The sequence below is a fragment of the Chaetodon auriga genome, chromosome 22, assembly GCF_051107435.1.
Source record: "Chaetodon auriga isolate fChaAug3 chromosome 22, fChaAug3.hap1, whole genome shotgun sequence".
NCBI lineage: Eukaryota > Metazoa > Chordata > Actinopteri > Chaetodontiformes > Chaetodontidae > Chaetodon > Chaetodon auriga.
Genome location: NC_135095.1, coordinates 12,190,399 through 12,211,701, shown reverse-complemented (window position 1 = coordinate 12,211,701; position 21,303 = coordinate 12,190,399). Strand labels below are relative to the sequence as shown.

General features: G+C 44.5%; 1 protein-coding gene across 7 annotated transcripts in view; it reads left to right on the top strand.

Moving 5' to 3' along the window:
• Positions 1 to 18,012, top strand: part of chchd3a (coiled-coil-helix-coiled-coil-helix domain containing 3a) — a 66,802-nt gene extending 48,790 nt beyond the window's left edge. For 3 of the 7 annotated variants that reach the window (XM_076722476.1, XM_076722475.1, XM_076722471.1), the window contains 4 exons: positions 637 to 707; positions 13,356 to 13,491; positions 13,747 to 13,787; positions 17,320 to 17,995. In XM_076722476.1, the coding sequence (XP_076578591.1) occupies positions 637 to 707; positions 13,356 to 13,491; positions 13,747 to 13,787; positions 17,320 to 17,329 (258 nt within the window). In that variant the 3' untranslated portion in view covers positions 17,330 to 17,995. Of the gene's footprint in view, positions 1 to 636; positions 708 to 13,355; positions 13,492 to 13,746; positions 13,788 to 17,319 lie in introns of all 7 variants that reach the window. The other 4 variants (XM_076722477.1, XM_076722474.1, XM_076722473.1 and 1 more) reach the window with 2 other exon arrangements.
• The last annotated feature ends 3,291 nt before the right edge of the window (positions 18,013 to 21,303 follow it).

Sequence of the window (21,303 nt, the reverse complement as noted above, 5' to 3'; positions counted from 1 at the left end):
CTGCTGTGGGTTCATTTGCTATGGGTCACCGGGGGATTATGACCAGTGTTCTGTGTGTTGTTGACTAGAGACCCTCCGACCTTACAGGATTGCTGCCTGTTATTACAGCAGCCATTTGCAGGAGTATAAGCACAAAGGCACACATATAAACACACAAATACCCACAATTCAAACACTCACATACAGAGGCACACATGCATGACCACACACACACAAAACAAACTAGAAAAGTGCTAATATTTTTTATCATTGCAGACTTTACATCTACAAACATACTCTCTACTGACAACCCATATACGTTACAGATCACAAAGTTAGCTTCCATGTTGTGGACAATAAGCCCACCTGGTAATAGAGCTGTGCCCATAATATCCCTCTCCATTAAGTTTTAATGGAGTTTGAATGGTGGTAGATGAGGCCAGGGCTGAGTTGGCTCGGCTGCACTGTACTGGACCATATCAGCTCTGAACTGTTAGGAGGCGTCGCACTGCTGAAATGTTTCCTTTTGCCCAAATAGCTTCAACCTAAAAGATGTAAATAAATTGGATGGACTTTTTTTATATAGGAGGTTGAGATCACATTTTCATGCATTTGTCTCACTCACTGACTTTTTTTTCTTTCTCTGTCTCTCTGCAGAGCGCTCAGTTCTACAAGGTCACCACAGAGAACTACCATAAAGCTGCCGACCAAGTGAATGCCAAGTTCAAGTAAGTTCAGACAGAGTTGATCCAAAGTAGATCAAAGGCTTTACATTTCATCCCAACACTTTTTTTTAACCTATTCTTTGCAATTTTTTATCCAAAAATGGAACTTTCATTGTTGCTTTCCTGTATTTTTTTTATGATTTTTTTTGTCATGCACAGCAGGTATTTATTTTATCGTCTTGGCAGGTTTCATGTGTATTATCTGAAATTAGGCATTCATTTAGTTTAATTTATTTGCACATTAATGACAATGAAGAAACACTAAATAGAAAATGTGCAGGAGAGGAAGGAAACCTGAAAGGCTTCCGCGGAGTCTTCCCCTTTTATTTAAACAAATTAAAAAACGATATTGTTATTCATCAAAAACCCACGCACAAAAAGAGACAATAAGGAAAGATTCACTGTAGATTAAAGAAGTCCTTGTGGACCAGTGAACACACGATTGAATTATGCTAGCCACATTCTAACCTACGGCTTTCAATCAGAACCACATTAGCACGTCCCATTAGCTGATGTTGACGATGTGGTTCACTGATAAGCCTGATCGCATGTTGATGATAGCTGACGGGGCTTTTCTTCTGCGCTATTAACGCTTTGGTGTCCGAAGAGTGTCTTTTATTCTGTAGAATTTTATCTTTAACCAGACCTGGGTCAGGATCATCCGAGGATTTGTAGCAGGTAGCATTTACCACATCAAGACAAGAAGTACAGGATAACCTCTACATTTGCTTTCAAATAGTTTTGAGTATTTTGCCCTCTTATACTGCAAACTGCTAACCACTAGTCTTGTACAAGAAATATTAAGATTTTTGGCGTCCAGCACCACGAGCGTTTGTATGGACCTCGCTCTGATAGTGAGTGCCATGCTCTAAATACATGTTGCTGCCACACCTTGCAGTGAAAACAACGGTTACTTCACTGAAGCTGTTAACAAAGGAGGTAATATGAAGCATCATAATTCATGGATGTAGCACATATCCGACACATATATGTAACTCAAGAAGATGCAGAATCTCTCCCCATCCGTGTTCCATCTGTCTTCTTAATAAGAAGCCATTAGGCTCCATAGTAATGTAGGGAAAGTGGATGAGGATGCTGCAGGAGGTGGGGCAACAATGGGCCCTGGCTCTGAGCGCTCCTCCAGGGAGGCTAGGCTAATTGTGTTAGCTTGTCATTAGCCAGCGCTAACACTGGGATCATTGTCTCCCCGAGAAATGCAGGAAACTGATTAGCCTAGCCCACCAGGGGTTTAGCGCTAGACTCGTGGAAGCCGGAGCTCAGACTACCCAAATCACATTAAAGAAAAAAAAAATCCACTGGAATAACATTAGTGCCAAATGACAGTGCTAACTGCAAGCGAACGTCAGGCTAACGTGCGGGTAGTCACGTGACACAGGCCTTTGCATGAAGAGCAGTGATTGGCTGATTGGATTATAGGAGGTGCATTAGCAGGGTTGTGACTGGGTTACAATTGTGGAAAGGTAGAGGAGGGGAAGTATGTATGTGTGTGTGTATGTGAATGCATGTGCGTGTGTGTGTGCACGCACGCTAATGAAATGGTGGGAAGGTCTGGTGTTACAAGACAGGGGCAGGGATGCATTGAGGGGATCAGAGCAGAGGGTTAATTGGATTTAACAGGGCGTGTTTGGCCCATCCTTGTTGATGTGTGTGAGTTCATGCGTGATGGTGTATGTTTGTCTGCACTCATATGTCTGAACATCTTTTGTGAGCATAGCGCGCATGCCTTTCCTCAAAGCTCTCTCTCTCTCTCTTATGAGAGAGACCCTACAGAGATAAGATGCTATCTGTGGCCTCTGTTGAATAATAAAAGGAAATATTTTTTGTCTCACACAGGCTTTTGATTTCCTCAAAGTTGAAAATGTCCCCCAGAGATGAAAAAAAACAGGGCCTTATCCATACTTGATAGAATTAACATTTGATATGTTAATGCGAGGATGTTATAAAGTGTGGGAGATGACATCTTTCTTATTAGAATGTCTTCATTTCCCCACTCTGGCTCATGTCAGTGCCACTGTAAAGAGAGTGATAGTACTCCAGGGATTGATTAGTGTTAGGGCTGATATTAGGCTACGGTTCATTATAGTGGAGAAGAAGATGTGTGGGACCAGAGCAGGCTGTCTGTCAAGGGTTAGAACAGCCGCGTATGTGCTTTTTGCAGGTTTTAATGAGGACTATTGGGCGATTTGAGTTTACAGTGCCATGTGCACGTGACGTCAGATCAGATGGGAATTTGTCAGATTGCCATCGGATGAAACTATTATTACTTCGTGGCATTCAGATCGGGGCAAGATAGAAAAAATCAAGCCTCAAGAGTGGATGGGACGTGGGAGGAATGTATGTGTCATAGCTGTATGCAGCACCTGTTCTGATGCTCAGTCATAGTCAACATGGGAAATAATAATTACTCTGATTTGAGACAGGATAGAGAGTACGAGCGCCCGGTCGCAGAAAACAATTCAGTGGAATTAGACTGAGATGATTTCCGTCCTGTGTCAGCCTCTTGAATGTGACTCTCTTATATCAGTAACAGTCTTGCCTTTTTTGGTTGGCTTTAGCTTCATTATGATATGAGTTATACAAAAGTTGACCATGGGATGTACGAATAGGCTCCTGCAAGTAGCCAGTGTGCGTGTTTTCCCTTCATTGCAGTGGTACAGCGTGGCCCTTTTCCATGTCGATGTTACAAAGAAATTAAAGTGCGAGTGGTAGGTACTCAAGGGAGGTGTGTGTGTGTGTGTTTGTGAAATATGCGATTGTGCACGTGTGTAGCTGTTTGCGTACGTGTGTAGTACAGCTGTTCCCTGCTGTTCTACTGCAGTATTCCCGCCAGAGAATGATGGAGCTCTGTCAACTGGAACGCTCCGGCGTGACTGTGACCTCATTACATCCAGAACACACAAAAACACACTCACATTTATATATATATGTCGCAGCTATGATTTTGAAGCCAGCACAATACTTATACAAGAGAAAAACTTTTTGGCCATTTCTACATCATGCTTTAAAAATGTGGTGCTCTAAGAAACTACACATTTAATTTTCATTGTTTTTCCTCTCGAAATTAAGGACACACGAGCAATATTGTCCAGAGTTAGTCAGAAAAAATATAAAATGGTCCCTTTAGTGTCTGAAATAGTTGCCATTAATCATAAACTGCTCTCAAAGATCTAGACAGAAGATGTTTGGTGCACAGTTCTTCCAATACATAAATATACACTACATGTAACAGATAATGTAATAAGACAGTATGTTAGACACACGCATGCCCGTAGAACCAAAGCTTTTATTCACTTTCCCCGTGACACTGACTGTAGATAAGAGTTCCCAGTCGCCTGTGGAAAGGAGGCCATCTCTTCCTGCGCCTGATTTATATCCTGTCACCTTCACCACTAGTTGTTTATCCACGTCTGATGCATTATCACACTATCCAGCACTGAATGCGTGACCTTTACTCCACCACATGTATGTAAGGGTGCACGTGCGTGTTGGCTTCTGCGTGTGACGATGAATGAATTCAAATGTGTGCACATGTATGTGTACGTGGGTGTCTCCTTTGGAACGTGTGTGTCGACTGGCTGCGGTGAGCCAATGGGGCTTTAGTTTGAAATGCGAGCTGACAGGCGTGGAGGAAAATGATAGATGTGAGATTATGCGAAAAGGTGGAATGGGGAATGAAAGAAAGGTGGCGCAGTCCTAAGCCTCCTGTCAGTGCTAACCTTTGGTGGGGCTTTGGGCTTCTTTGTAGAAGCTGGTCACTGTCACAGTTTGTCCAGGGCCCCTGCAGAATTCAGATGGGACAGGGACATCTCATAGCGGTGAATGGGTGGGTCTGACAAGGCCGTGTAATGCTGAAGGATTGAGACCATCATCTCTTATGTCTCCATCCCCCTTCTCAGGTCTCAAAAACTTGGATTCCTCTAAGCTTTCAGCCTTGATGGTGAGATTTACGATAAGATCAGAAAAGGCTATGTATTTTCACATTTTTGTGTTTGTGTCTGAGTGTGTGTGTGTGTGTGTGTGTGTGTGTGTGTGTGTGTGTGTGTGTGTGTGTGTGTGTGTGTCTGTGCTGCATGTTTTCCATTTCTCCCCCATACAGTCAGCCATAGAGAATAAAATCTCATTTTAGTGTGTCACTTCGCTGTCACTCCTCTCCTTCCTCAGGCTACACACTCACTCCCTTTGTCTCTTGTTTATTTTTTAGCTCTTTTGAATAAATCTTTTTTTAATTTAATCCAGTTGGCAGTAACAGCAGCTGCAGTCCTCACTTCCACTCTCCGCGCACACGCACGCATGAGCGCAAAGGTGGAATGAGGAGGCATGGAGCAAAACTTGTTGAATGTAAACGGCTCGTTTTTCCTCATAACGCCAAGACCTCACCTGGCAGTCTGTCTTCTGCATACCATGTGGGAGAGCTCATCCCTCTTCCAGCCCCCTGTAATCATAAACAACTTAAACAAGCCCTCATCTGCTGTGTTTATGCATCCGCATTAGTTCCATTGTGCAATGCTGCGCCTTGACGAGGGTCAAGTTGATTGTCAGTCGTGTCACTTGAGTTTAAGTTTCCCTAATTTTCTTCAAACCTTTGCTTCTTGCAGTGAAGCTTGTTGAGAGAAAAATCAGGAATATCCGGTGCAACCTAATGCAATCCAAGACACAGCCCTGCAACAAAGCATTGCAGGACGATTGCACCGTGCCTTTCTTTTATCTTTCTCTTTATCTTATCTTTATCATTATCCAAGAGTGGGGCTTCTCAAACTTTTTAGAACTGAGTGCCGGTTAAGGGAGTCAGCATGTGATGGAGGGCAGCACTGGAAAACTTGAACCTGTCGTAGCATCAGTCATTGGTTTGATAATGGCATTTAATGTTAAATTCCTTCAGCGCTGAATACATCTGTTTGCAGATGAGGCAGATCGCTCCATCTGTCGTCTGGAGCCTAACGAAGCAGGACTTGATCTATTTTTCCTCTTTTGCTCCTCAACCATGCAGCGTTTTTTACCGTGGTGGCTTTTCCATTTCACTTTCACTTTAAACTGCTGAGTTAACTAACTTCAGCTAACACCACTAGTACTGATGACAGAGCATAATCCCTGCAACACTCACAATGTGCCACTAGGTAACATGGCAGAAGCTTGTCAGGGGGGCACTTTGTCAAAGTCGAGTAGTGTGTTGAATGTAAGCTATTGAAAGCAAAAGCACGTCATGTTAGTGGATCACGCAAAATGTTTCTGAGGGCCGCCATGGGGCCGCAGGTCACACTTTGAGAGTCCCTTCTGAATAGGATAAAAACATTGGAGAAAATCCTGCAGATTCTTCCCGCTGATTCCATCCTGCTGCTACAAAATGTAAATAAGGTGTAGAGGCAGGTGGAGGCTCTCCATTTTCTTGGCAGTGCGTCTGTTTGTTTAAGGGAATAATCCTGATGTCCCAAAATTAATGAATTAATGATTTATTGATGTTTAATTGAGCCATGCGGCACTTTTAATGACTAAAAGTGACGGGAATTCATTTAGCAGACAAGCTGATGCAACGCACTTCAGTTGTAGTCGTTGAGGTGTTTTTCTCTGAAGCAGCGGCAGAAGCAGGACAGGCTGAGCAGAGCTTTGACCCCCCAGTCAGGTGAGGGCAAACCACAATTCTGTAGCTAGGCAACGCGGGCACAGGGACAAGATGGTGGTCAGCCGAGGAGACAGAAGTCAATAACTGCTTTAAAAGCTCTTCTCTGGGCCTTAAGAGCTTGGCAGAGCTGGCTGTAAAAAGCACACGCAATCCGAGAAACCTGCGTGGGAGCACATGGACACACAACGCACATACACACCTTTTAGTGGCTGATTTAGTGACTGCGCTGTGTTGGAAATGCTTGGGAAACCCACACACTGCTTTTATTGCTTTTCTGTATTATTTTGTCTTTTTTAATATAGTGAAGGGCAGCAGTGGCATGAATGATGGAACGGAGAAGAATGTGGCATTTTTTGGGTGTTTACCGATCACAAAGCATGGCTACTCCTCACTCAGTTTCAAGGCGTCTCTCACAAATCAGTGGACATCTTCCAGCTGCTGTGTTTGTGAAACATCTCCTCTTCCTCTGCTTGAGGCTTGAGACCAGCCCTCGTGAAAGAGTGTGCATAAAGAGGGGTCAGAGAGGACGTACACTCGCTTTCTTTTTCCTCTCATCCATTCATCCTTCTTTGTCTGCCTCACTGCTCACTTAAGAACAGTGTTTTCTGTCTTAATTTAAATCTCTGTCACTCACGCCCTCTATATTATCATGCGCTCACTCACTCATATGCTCCCTCGCCGTTCTTTGGCTCTCTTTTGTCCCTCACTCTTGATTCTGTTGCTTTCTGTGCCTTCCTCTCTCTCCGCCTCTCATTCAGTCTCTTATCCATGCTGATGGATTTCACTGCAGGGGGTCACTCAGGTCTGCTTTTAAAAAGCAGCATGAGCGAAATGTGTGTCATTTTTCTCCTTAACTGGATCATTTGTATTTATTTACCCCCCTCGGTACTGACGCCTGCCTTAACTAGAGAGAACATGAGGGCTTTTTAAGGGGGAACCGGCACACACCCCTTAACCCTATTAACCCCTAAGTGGACCCAAATGATGATAAATAGACAATGTGGTGATTAGGAACTCAATCTGGTGGCTGGCGAGCGTAATCCATACTGTCGATGGAACTACAGTATGTGTTGTGTGTGTGTGGGGGGGTGAATACTGGCAACATGTGTGAAATCTGACCAAAGCCGAGGTAAAATGGCTTCTGTGTTTTCCTGGTCAAGTGGTTTTTCATCCTAATATAATGATAAGTCCATTCGTGCAGTCATTGGCAGCACAGTAAATGGCTTCCTGTAGGATAGAGTTGCTTCTTGTTATAATATGTTTAACATATGAGAACTTTTTATTTTGTTACAACCCGGATTTCTTTTTGACACGTACTCAATTGAAAACAGTACAGAGACAGTATATTTCTTGTTTTACCTCAACAGCTTCATTGATTTTTCGTAACTATCTGCTTAATCTGAATTTGATGCAGCAACACGTTTCAACCAAGTTGGGACAGGAGCAGCTAAAGACTGGGAAAGTGGTGGAATGCTCCAAAAACACCTGTGGAACATTCCACAGGTAATCAGGCTCATTGGTAACAGGTGATAGTATCGTGATTGGGCATGAAAGGGGCATCCTGGAAAGGCTCAGTCGCTCAAGAGCGAGGATGGAGCGACTGCTTCCTGTTTTATTTACGTTTGGAACAGCCAGTTTATTTGTCCACTGTGTGTCCCGTGGAAACGTGTGTGTGTATGCATGTGTGTGTCCTTGCTCTCAGTTGTCATGTATCTGAAATTATGACAGATGAACGTACATGTTTCCAGATGCATCTGACACTTTGTTCGACCATTGAAGCATGTTGCGTCCTTAACAGAGATCTATGAATGTCATTTCGGTGCACAGCTCTACATTGTTACAGCAGATGGTAGTCATGGTCAATATGTGTTGGTTTGAAAAATGCACTGATACTGATCCTCGCTCAGTCTATTGGCATAACATGCATATTGCACGAAAATCCCAACATCGATCTCAATACTCCCCCGCGCTCGGGGTCAATATGCTCCCTGAAGAATGTATCCATAGCTATAAACCTACTGGAATATGTCCCCTCTATGGAAATGTGCTGACTGGAGCAGCGGGAGGCTTGAAAGAAGGGATTGTATTAAATGATATAGGGACACCTTGAGGAGGGAGACAGACAGTGAGAGGGAGTGAGCAGGTAATCTGTTCTGCTTTATTACATGTTAAATGGGACACATTCACCCTCTCATATCATCCCTGCCCCTCCTCTCAACCTCGTTTTCTGTTCCCTCCTCAAGGAAAACTTTACAAAGGGAGTGAGCGGAGAGCTTCAGGAGTGTTTTGTGGAGGGTCTCTTTCTGCTTCTCCTGCGTCTCTCCTCCATTCTTCTTTCTCCCAAAGACACTCCTCTTCCTCTCCTCTTTTCCGTGCTTTCTTCTCTGTCTCAGTCTCTCTAATAAAGCATCTTTTCTCAATGGAGTGTCGCCCACTCTCTCTCTCTCTCTCTCTCTCTCTCTCTCTCTCTCTCTCTCTCTCTCTCTCTCTCTCTCTCTCTCCCCTCTGTCCTTTTTCCATTCTTTCATTTCATCTATCTGCTGTGTGATTTATGACACAGAGCAGAGAAACTGTAATGTAGATATCTAAACCAACCTCACTCCTCCCTTTCATTGCTATCAGTGGATCAGGGCATTAGGATCCTGCTTGGTGTGTGTGTGTGTGTGTGTGTGGTGTGGTGGGGGGTGGATAAGGTGTTGTTATAGAGACCTTTACTGCTACTGATGGCACGAGGCGAGACCCCTATATGACTGTTTAGATTTAGTGTCTCTGGGGCACAGGGATGCGACACACACAAACACACACACACACACACACACATATATAGTGCAAATAATAACCAACTGCATCTGGCTAGATGTCTATATTTGTTTCAGTGTCTCCTACCACATGGGGTTTTATTAAATATCCCATGAACCTCTGGGGATTGAGAGAGGGAATAAAGGCGAGAGGAAGAGAAGATGGAGATGGTGAAATAAGAGAGAGGGAGGAGTGTGGAGCATTTATTAGCAATGGCTGCTCCTATAACTCATAGAATAATCTGTTGATGCGTGTATGGAGGCATTATATTTTTTGCCTGTGCTTGAGTGTGTGTGTTTACACGGTCCCGTTGAGCGATGTGTGTGATGAGTGTATGAGTAAAGAGCAGCAGTGTCACCAAGAGGGCTTATTTCCTGAAATGGAGATCATAAGAAATTAGACTTTTCTGTTAAATTTTGTAGACTTTTACATCCTCAAGCCCCTAAAAATTATTCAAATTAAACTGAGAAGGAAAATCATACTTCATTGGATATGCACCCTTTGATGAGGGGTCATTAGTTCGACATTGCTTCACTAAAAAGAGAGCCAAAAGCAAAAGAGTTGACCTGTTAACCAAAACTCAACTTCTGCTTTCAGACCAAACCGGGAATGAAAAACCTCAGAATGCCTCTGGTCTTCACCCTTTTTTTCTTGTTTCCTGTAAATCATTTAAACACAGCCCAAAAAGAGGTTTTGCTTTGGGAATGTGATATGGTCTCGATGTTTATGAATGCCTTGCTGCTCAGGTTACATGGGAACAGGATGATTCATCGTTGTTTTTGACGATATTTATGGGTTTACCCAACGATTCCCACAGCAGAGGAATCCACTGTGTATCCACTCTGCAGCGTTTTACTCCCGATCCGTCTCGCTCTGAATTCAACATGAATAACCTCGTGTTTGTCTTGTCTTTTCTGGTATTTGACGTAGCTATGTAGGAAGGTGTTCCTTGGTTTTAATTAAAACCCAGAATCTAAATCCCCCCTAGCTTGCCTAAAACTGAGTACAATAACTCAAGTGTATTTCCATAACTAGCCTGAAAGAATTTGGTGATTACCTGAGGCCAAGAACTGACTTGGAAAAACAAAAAAATTGTCCTTTCAGATAGTTTTGCCAAGTTTTTAAATGACCACATATGATGACTTTGTATTATTGAGCTGAAGATGTGGGTAAATTTCATACATCAAAGGTAAAAAGGGTCATTTTCAAGTGGTTTATAGCTTATTCGTGATATGACAACGTTTTTGCATCTGCTCGCCCTGCTGCATAGCACTACAGCAGTCGGGCTATAGTAAATGACATGAGGGCACTTAATGTAAAACCGAGGAGGGGGGAGGTTTGTATTCTTTCCCTACCAGCTCTGTGTGCTTGGTGGCAGGAACTTAATGTTAATCTTAATGATAGATGATAGAGGATGCAGCGTGCCGCCACAGAGTGTGTGTGACAGTGTTATTGTCTCCATGATTAACTCAACCCCTGTCTCAGCCCCTTCCCCACCGAGAGAACCAGAGAGCTAGCAAAAATAGAAGTACCACTGTCTAGTTCCTCATCAAGAAAAGCTCTTCGTTTCTATCCTGCCCCCACTCATCCTCTTTCTCTCCCTCCCTTCCTCTGCCCTCCTTTCTCTCTCAGAGGCCATTACTGGTGATAAACACTGTGGTTTGTATCAGCAGGATGCACCTGGCATTAACGCGAACGCTTAAGAAAGTAATTAGTGGGTGTATGTGGCTCCCCCTCGTCCCTGTAGATGCCCATAGGCGGTGTAATAAATGAGCGCCAGGATCCATAGGAATAGGATGGCAGCGATTTCTGCTAGCACTGCTGTCATCGTTCAATACCCTGACGCAGAGCAATGGCCTTGTCATGCCTCCAAGCAAATGACTGAATTTCTCCCCAGTGGATCCGCAAATGCAGAACCTTCTCCACACCCAACTGCATCCTACTCTAGTCTGTGCACCGTGGAATTAACCAAAATTTAAGAAAAAAGCCTATTTACGTTGTTGCTGTGAGAGTTAGATGAGAAGACGGATACCACTCTCATGTCTGTACAGTACATCTAAGAGGTACCACATGCAACTCGTTAGCTTAGCTTAGCACAATGACTGGGAACACGGGGAAACAGCAAGCCTGGCTCTGTCTAAATGTGGCCAAATCTACCTACCAGAACCAATAAAGCTCACTATAATGTATATTTAATCCATACAAAAAATGAGGTGTTAAAACTACAAGTTAGACTCAAGGAAGCTGGCGTGCTCAGCCAAGAAATTACTCTACTTCCTGTCTAAGCTAAGCTAACTGTCTCCTGGATGATGTTGACTGTACAGACATGAGAGTGACGTGTGTTTCCGAAAAGGTAGAAATCTTCCTTTAAGTGTCGTAATTGACTGTTTTTCATTGTTTGAAGTGCTCCTCTCTAGCTTTACAATATTTCTTACCCCGTTTGGCCTCTGAGCACTGTCTTAGATGGTGAATGATCAAGTGTATTGATTAATCACACTGCTGTCGAAGTTGTTGAAGGTGTGGAGAGCGGCTCTCATGTTGTCACAAATTGCCACTGACCTGCATTTACAAGGACTATAGATTTTTCCGGGCCTCCCTAACAAATATGAGCGTGTGGTGATGCACATATGTACACATCTCCACTGCAACAGCTTCCTGCAGCATTTCACCCTGGGTAATGACCCATGCAGCCAATCCCCTGCTTTGCATCCAACGGAGGGGTAATTTCTCACTCCAGGGGGGAAATCAAACATCTGATTCTGACTACAGGGGGCTCAGCTTCACCCCCAATATTCCTTTGAGATCACCAGAGTTGCTGACATGCAAAATCTCTTTCACACTCATGCAAAGCATTTAGCGAGGCAGATGGAGTGTCCTGAGCACTGGTGTGAACAAAACGATGACACCACCATTAGCATAACAGCCCTAGCATGTGCATGTGTCATCATTATAGGTTTTTATGGGGTGTGTGAAGAGACAGACAAAAGCAGTTAACAATGGGCAAGGCACTGGGGTTGATTGGATAAAGGGCCCAACTCTTGCGTACGTCTGACATTTAAAGTCCCATTTAAATGCACTGAAGTTTAGCGCAGCAGCTACCATTGCGAGTGCTAGCATCTGGATCATACCGGCTAAGACAGCAGCACTAAAACTTTAGCACACCTCAAGGACAGTCTTCAGCATGCAAAGCTGGTGATGCTTATCCTATAACCAGATATATTAGCGTCCACAGGCTACAACAACAACCTCCTCTTGGATGCTGAAAGATTGAATTTGCTGTTTAGACCGGTCCAAGGTGACAGCTACCCAGTATGTAAATGGTTGACACTGTCAGGGAGCAGTCCTGCATCAATGGATGGATTCACTGCCCAGTAGAGCGATCAATACTCTCTTCAGTGAGACCTTTTAAAGGGTTTTTAGTGGTAAGACTTAAGAACCAGGGCTCATGTACCAGGAAGGTATACTGATCTTGCCGGTAAGTTTAACCTCATCATCGTTATCATCATCACATTATAACAATAAGCCTTACTGCTCGTCTAGATAAAACCAGTGGCCTGTTTCATGGCATTAAGCATTGATCTGCCGAGTTAGCTCCTCTTCCGTGGCACTGACCATCCTCCCTTTTCAAGGTTGCAGCCATTGTTGGAAGCTCTATTTGGCACCTCTTGTTGTCCCTTTTTCGAAAACCCTCCGGCCTCCCTGTCGATATGTTGCGACGCACACATCGGCGTGGTCATAACAGCAGGTTGTAAAGGTTGTACTGACCTTTGACCTTCCCTCCAGCAGCCACGGTAATGTTGATTCTTGCTTTAGGAGTTTGGGACAGGAATGACAGTGGTAATAGAAAAGGCGAGGGGTGCACACGCTCTATCGACTGCAGCACAGGACTCTCAGTGAATGCGCTCGCTTCGAGATAAAAATGACCATCATTTTCCAAACCAACAATATGTCTTCATCCCTCTTCTCTTGTTCTTGGTGTCTGTATCTCCTACTCATTTTCAGTCCCTCTGCATTGCACATTTTCAAACATTTCCTGTCCACCTTTGGCTCTCTTCTCACACACATTTATCACTCAGCCCTTTCTTTTACACTTTTATGCCTTTCCCTTAACTCTCATCTCTCACACTGTTCCTCCTGCCGCATCCTCCCCACCTCCTTTACACCACATTTTTCCCCATTTTCACACTCTTTCTCTCCCCTTCTCACCCCCGCAGGCGGTACGAGATGTATCCTGTGTGTGCAGACCTGCAGGGCCAGATCCTTGCATGCTACAAAGAAAACGTTGGAAAAACCCTTAACTGCTCCAACATTGCAGCCCTTTACCTACAGTGTGTCAACAACGCCAAACAGGTGCGTATTTACTGAACCTAGCTGTGCATCTTTTGTCACATTTCACATCTCGTTTGCACATAATTTGCCACACTTGTTACTACCAACTTTTGCATATGAATATTATGCATATGTGTACTGCATGCTCGTTAAGTGAAATAAATGACCATTTCATTGTGTGCAACTGTATTCTTTGCATGTAAGGAAAAAACTTTAATCTTGAATCTTTAAAAAAAAACGACAAAATAATGCATTTTTTTTCTCCCGTCTGAGAAGAACGACAAGTATGTGCATGCACCCTCGTGGACAGATGATATGTAAGTTGTGGCGCCTCCTAACCCTGTAGTGTAGCTTTCAGTTGAATTGATGTGTGCATCACAAAGTAGCCCCATGTGTGTGTTAGATACAGCATACGTCATTGGGCTCATAGATGGTAGCTACAGTAGAGCAGCTATTCCCTTTTTAAATGTCCAAATGAATTAATATAATATACGCACACATACACACTAGCATCCATTTACATGCTTGCTTTTAGACAGGAGAATATAATTTCCACTGGGCTACTGGCGCCTGAATAAAGCTCCCTCTAAATAGCCAGTTTAAACCTTACGATCTATTTCCATAATACCTGCTGACACAGGCGTTCCCCCGGCTGTCTCTGGGTGTGTTTTAATGTAATAAGACCAAAGGAGTAGCCGCCGCTAGTTGGATACCATTGTCCTCTCTGCGGCTCTCCCCTTTCATTGCCGAGTGCAAATGTTTTTTCGCCCTGTCTCCCACGGTCACACACTGTATGGTAATTGTAATGTCACTCAGGTTGATATTAACTTGATTCCCCCTCTCTCACTTTCCAGCATGTAAAATCCATCGGCCCAAACAAGGATCAATTTATTCATGGCGCTTTTCTATTAGATTTTTTTTTTCTTTTTACAATTGCATTGTTTTCCCGGATATGAGGAAAACTGAGTTTTGCGTCTCTCGCTCACTCTCGTGGGTATTAGTATTAGATCTAAAAGTCAGATGCTGGCAGATTTTTAAGCTATACATCATGTAAATTGCACAATGTTTTATTCATTGTGTGCATATGTGTGTGTGTGTGCGTGCATTTAGGAAAGCTACCTGTAGCCTCGTCAAGATTCAGCGAGGGTGCGTTCACAGTGCGGATGCTGTTATGATGTTGTAAATTGTTTGCAAGCAAGCCTGAGACGATATGGTAATCCGCTTGTGTTTATCACCCTGCGGCAATCACAGCACACTCCTGTTCGTCTGTGCTTATCTGTCTAAGACTTGCTTTTAAAGTCATTAGGTGCAAAAAAAAAAAACAGTTCTGTGATAAGGCTTTAAAGGAATAATATGCAGAATTACACAGCCGACAAAATAGGGGGAAGGAATGAAGTAGGATTGATATGAGCTGATGCAGCTTCATGATTAGGATGTTTACACAGCTTTATCAGAGCCGAGCAGGAAGCTGCACCGAGAACAAATGTCAAAGGACGTGACTTTGACCTCTGGAGGTCAGAAGATCCAAACGTGCCCTCGCCTCTCATCTCCTTGCCCTTTCGGTCAAAGACACTTTGCTCAGACAGTTTTCAGACAGCGAAATCTCCTTCCCCTTCTCCGTCCTTCCCCTTCAAATCTTAAATTCCATTACGAACTGAGCCAGCGTGGGTATAGATAGGGATGTCCGAGATGCCATCTCGCTGGGGATAAAAACCAAATCCCCCCCAAATCTCAGTTTTACAATATTGACCCCTCCACTGGAGTCAGCCAAGACAGAGCCGTTGTCAGCCGACCGGCCTTTGTCACTGATAATTAGCGTTCTTATCGCTGCAGTCAGTGATAACATTTAGACCCACTTTCACTCTCTTTTGTGGCCTCTGTGCCCCGCCACCAGTCCTCCTTCACTCCCTCCATCCACTATCCCTTCATCCCTCGTCACATTTCTAATGCATTCAGCACTTAACAGGTCCAGATAGCAAACTGTGAGGAAGAGGCAGTCGAAGGACAGATAAAGTCTCTTTCTCTCTCTCCCTCTATGAAAAGGAGTTTATCACAGAGGCCGATCTCTCCATCCACTGCTCGCCTCCTCATTCCATATTCTCGCCGCATGACCGCCTCTTGCTCCCTATCTTTTCCTTCTCCACTTCATTTTTTAGACTGACCCTTCCATCTCGCTTTTACCCTCAAAGGGCCAGCGTAGATCCCTGTTTGTGGTTTCAGCTGCCGTTATGTTTGCGAGAATAAAAGAGGAGCTGGTTCATAACTGCCTCTGCATCGTCTTTGATATTGACATTTCAATTGCAGAACAAAAAAAGTGTTTCAATGGTTTAATTTGTCCTTTCAATCTTTTTTAGACGTCTTGTCTCTTGATTGCATTGACGTTTGTCACCAAAATGCCTTGTGTGTGCGTGGTTCAAATGGCTATAATCAACATTTTGATGATAACAACATATCAGATATTAACGTGAAGGGGGTCGCTCGGAGTGCTCGGACCTGAAAAGGATCATCACCCGAATCTGCTGCTCCCCCCGGCTTCACGGAGCTTTGCAGCGAGTTTCAGCTCGGGGTCAGCTCCCGGACTGCGCCTCAAACTGGACGCACTCTGCCAGAGAGCAGCTCAGAGATGGGATTTCTGTGAGATCACTGTGCTCAGATAGAAACAAAGTTTAGTTGCAGCATCATCCTGCAGAGATTTTACAGTTCAAACTCAAGTTTAACCAACACAACATTTGTCCGTCACATGTTTATTAATAATCGCTTTATTGCTTCACTTTTGTTTCTTATAATCCCTTTTTAGCTTAAATACACGCCTGTATCAAATGCATGCTTTTATTCCCCCTACAGTCTTCCTTGTGGCTCTTGTAAATCCTGTCTGTGCTGTGTTTACGCCTCCTCTTCAGAGGCGGAAATTTTCCCCAGTGGAACTGATAGTCACACATAGCGGAATACGCAATCAACTTCTGTCAACATGTCTCCTATTATTTGCATGATCCTCCCTTAAATGCATTTGCAATGAGGATAGAGGTGCACCGCGCAGACGCTCGCACAAATGAAACACAAACCGCGACTCCAGCCTGAGCGCCTGCTCGATGGATACAGCATGTGTTTGGGTCAGGTCTGGCCTCATGTTACCATCCAGAGAAATGACTCCAGTGAGCAGCGATGGATGCGGATTTTAAACTTGGGATCACATGGATGCTGAGGTCTTGGAATCAGTATCAGGAGAGAAAACGATGGCCCGAGCTGCAAACATAAAGCCCGCGTTCTAACAACCTGAAATGATCCTTTAAGTGATCCTCCCCCGTCCTAACCTGGACTCTACAGTGTTGGAGAGTGTCTGGCCGGCTGTTTTTGTCAATCATCGTTTTGTGGGCAGATCAATAAGGCACAAAATGAACTCCTCTGCTGGAAAAATGTCACTGACATGAGCTTAGCTCATCCACAACACCATTATTAAGATGGTCTGCAAGTAAGAATAGATTTTTCTTCCTCATTTTTCTTTCCTTGTGTTGCTTTTTTTTTTTTTGTCCTTTCACGCCTCTTCTCTCAGGCAGGTTTCATCGTGTGGCATCAGCTGCAATAGGCCAGTTCAAATGGTTATTGACAGGGAGTGCTGGGGATTTGTGGTTGCACTCATCGCTAACATGGAATGCACTGCCCTCGGGTCCAGCTCACTCCATCCTCCTCCCTTTTATTGGACTCCCAGGGCGTCCTCTCTCTGTCTTGTCTGTCCTGTGTGACATAATATCTTCCTCTGCTGTTTGTTTGTCCATTTGGATTTTTATTTTTGCCTCTCCGTCTCTCTCATGCACTTTTCCCTCTCCTTTTTTTTTTTTTTTTTGTCTGCAGAACAAGCTGAGGACTGGAGGTTAAGGGCGAGAGAGACAGAGATGAAGAGTTTCTGGTGTGGGATTACTTATTATCGACCGACTGACAGACAGACCGAACCGGAACGAAGGAAGTGAGGAGCGAGTCAGCACCAAGACACACACCCTCAAAACCCTGTGGAGAACCGGAACAGAACCAGACTAGAGGCACCGACCACAGCACCCTGAGAGAGAAATAGACACCTGTTCCCCATAGATTCTTCTCTCCTCCCCCACCTCTCTTACCTTTTGTCTATCTCTCCTGTGAGTATGCAGGGAGCGACACTGTGCTGTTTTACGACAGCAGGGACCGACGGCACCCAGCAGGCCTGAGCTCTGCCCGCTAGAAGGACATGAACCACCAAAACAAACCGAGTCACCTGTGTCACAGACCACTTGCACCCCTCCCCTCTCACTCCAGCACTGTTAGGAAGATGAAAGTCTATTTTTACTAATAAAGCCAGTCCTATTTTGTCGTCCACCAATCACTGAAGTCCTCGTTTTCCTGCTCCTAATGCATTATCCTGTACACAAATGCGCATGTATGCACCTGTTCGTGTGAGTTTGTTCATAATGTAACGACGCGCGTGTTCAATTCATGCAGACCAACACTTGTGACAATGTCTGATCAGAGGAAATAAAAGACGAAACGATGCAGGAACTATTGTTGAACTCCATAAATATTCAGTGGGCTGCGTCTCTCAAGTGTGTGTGTGTGTGTGTGTGTGTGTGTGTGTGTGTGTGTTTTATGCTAATTACAGCGAACGTTGTACGTCTTTGATGGGTACGCGGCCCTCATGTTGTCATGACGACATTTTTTCGAAAGTGAATGAGCCCAAGAGAGGGGGACCGAGGCGTCGGGGAAATATTCGTCCCAGATGTTCTGGTTCACCATCCGCCTTTCTGTTTCTCTACCAGTCGATCTGTCTTCTTTCCTTGTATGGCTCTGTGAACGAGCAGGGGGCTCTTACCTCTTCCTTATCCCCTCATTGTCCCTCTTTTCTTTTACTTATCTACTTCTCTGTCTCTCCCTCCTCGTCTCCTCTTCCTTTCTGCAGTGTGTTTCTCCTCTGCTCAGTCTCCCAGGCTAATGTTGCCTTGGAGGAGACGGCTTCTCTACGCTGTCTGCACTCTGCCAGACTCTCTGGGTTGGGTTTAACTAGATAGACACTGTATGTGTGTGTGGGGGTGTGTGTGTGTGTGTGGGCGGGGTATTAATGCAGCCATCCATCCGCTTTTTATGCAGTAACAGTGTGTGTGTGTGTGGATGTTGGAGGGTCTGGGTTTGATGTGGAGGCAGGTGATCGCAGAGGCGACCTTATCTTAATACTGCATGAGAAGAAGAAAGTGTGTGTGGTGGACAGAGAGAGAGAGGAAGGGTGTGTGTGTGTGTGCGTGCAAGCATGTGATTCATTGTGACTAATCCCCCCCCCGTCAGTCAGCTGTCCTTTTGCTTTTTGACTTGTGGAGTCTCGAAGGGGCGAGGGGTTGACTTCTATTAAACAGCGTGTGTGTGTGTGTGTGTGTGTGTGTGTGTGTGTGTGTGTGTGTGTGTGTGTGTGTGTGCGTGTGTGTGTGCGTGTGTGTCGGAGGGGTTTTCTAAAGGTCGGGGATAATGGGTATTGGAGTTCATGGCAGGTGTTTCTCCACGGAGCAGACCGAAGCCAGCGCGCCAGTTTTTTTTCCCCCCTCTTGTTTTTCCCTCCGTGACTCTGACACAAGCTGCAGCTCCTCTCTCTGACCCGCTACCTCCGAGCCAAGATAAGTGATTTAACGGTGTATTCTGTCTGTAATGAGATTATATCCCTTCTAATATAATTAAAGGATGATTAGAGAATGATGAGATCCAAACATGGGGCTTACCTTTTTTCCTCCGCTGTGACCTCAACAACCTTTTTGAAGTTTAAGGACAGCTTGTATATGAAGAGTTGCTCTTTCGTCTTTCACAAAAAAGAAGCATTTTGAGAGTATTTTGCATCTTTAGCTCGATGCATTTCTTGAAAAACAGTATATTAGATGAGGGCGTAATGCAATTCAAAATTAATGTACTGCTAAATTAGCTGGAATTTCTATACACGCCTCCTGAAGCCAGTGTTAAGATCTTCTTGTTGTCAGGTGGTAGAAGTAATGAGGTTTTGATGTAAGTTTTTTTATATAAACAAAGTCTTCATAATAGCAGAGTGAGCTGAGCAGATGGAAAAATATTTCTTTTTTTCCAGCTCGGTGCGACTTCAGTAAGTGCAGCTCACATGTCCTTGAGCTGCTCCTGAACACTGAAGCGACAACGGGCAGCGTTCAGCTCGTGTCAGAGCTCTTGAGGGCCGCCGGCCGCCGTCCAGGTGACGGAGAGAGAGGAGAGCAAAAGTTTGAAAGCAGCAGCAGGCATTTCATGTGAAGGTGAATCAGATTTTGTTTTCATTGATTTCTTTTTCAATGTCATAAACATGCTTCACAAATCTCAATTCAGGATGGCTCTTCATTAAAACAAATGTGCTGCACCCTATTGGAGCAAATCAAGAATATTTCCTTCCAATCAAAACAGCAAACGTCTCCATGTAGTCTCACTTCTTGATTGTTTGGTAGTTCGTGACTTTTCCCTTCTTGCACATTTCAGCTTGATTTTAATTGTTGAATCTCTTGGAGGTTGCTAATACCTCAGGAAAATCTGTTATCATGTCGTCCAAAGCTCTTGTGCCAAAGTATTCTTCTCTGATTGTTTCTTCCGTCTGTCTGCCATGTATAAACGAGGTGCCCGGCGCTGCGGTGACTCACACATTTACCCACTGAAAAGGCTTCGCGATTTCCTCTGCCAACCCTCTTTTTCATGATCATCTGCGCTCAAGACCATGCAAATTGTCCTGATAATTCTTCCAGTTTGGTAGATAAGGGCATGTGTAGGAAGACGTTTGAAGGTCAGCGCTTGCTGTCACACATGGAGGACAGTCTGTCTCGTTATTAGCCACTGATTTGACACGCCAGGAGTGTCACACAGTCATGCTCAGCAGAGGAAGGAGACGTGGGGTATATTCAGAGACGACAACAAGCTAGAAAAAGGCTGGGGACATCGTTAATGTGTCTTACCTGTGACTTACTGTCCACCCTCAGACCTTGCACACTGCTTTAATGAGGCAGAAGAATTGAAATAAAAGGTCTAAGACTTTTTCTGTGCTCTCAAAAGGTTTATTTCTCTCAAATTTTCTGTTCAAATGTGTTAAAATCCGCGTTAGTGAGCCTTTCTCTTTTTGCCTAGATAATCCACCTGACAGGTGTGGCAAATCAAGATGCTTATTAAACAGCATGATTATTGCACAGGTGTGCCTTCAGCTGGTCACAATAAAGAGGCCACGCTAAAATCTGCAGTTTTATCACACAACACAATGCCACAGATGTCACGAGTTTTGAGGGAGCGTGCGGTTGGCATGCAGACTGCAGGAATGTCCACCAGAGCTGTCGCCCGTGAATCGAATATTCATTTCGCTACCAGAAGCTGTCTCGTGTAACAGTGCCAGCTCAGGACCTCCACATCCGCCGTCTTCACCTGAGACCAGCAACCCAGACAGCTGATGCAACCCCTGGCTTCCAAAACCAAAGAATTTCTGCACAAACGTGTACTGCATGGTGTGGCCGAGCGGTTATGGGGTTACGTTATGGGCAACAAACACAGGTGTATTTTATTAGTGCAATCAGAATATACAGCGATACCATGGCGAGATCGTGAGGCCCATTATTGTGCCATTCATCCGCTGCCTTCGCCTCATGTTGCAAGCATCTGCACATCACCCTCTGAGCATATTTGGGATGCTCTGGATCGACATGTACGGCGGTGTGTTCCACTTCCTGCCAGTATCCAGCAGCCTCACACCGCCATTGAAGCAGAGTGGACCAACATTCAGCAGGACACAGTCAACCTGATCAGTTCTGCTGCATGAGGTAAAAGCATATCTGTGGCTCTACTCCTGTGACGTCC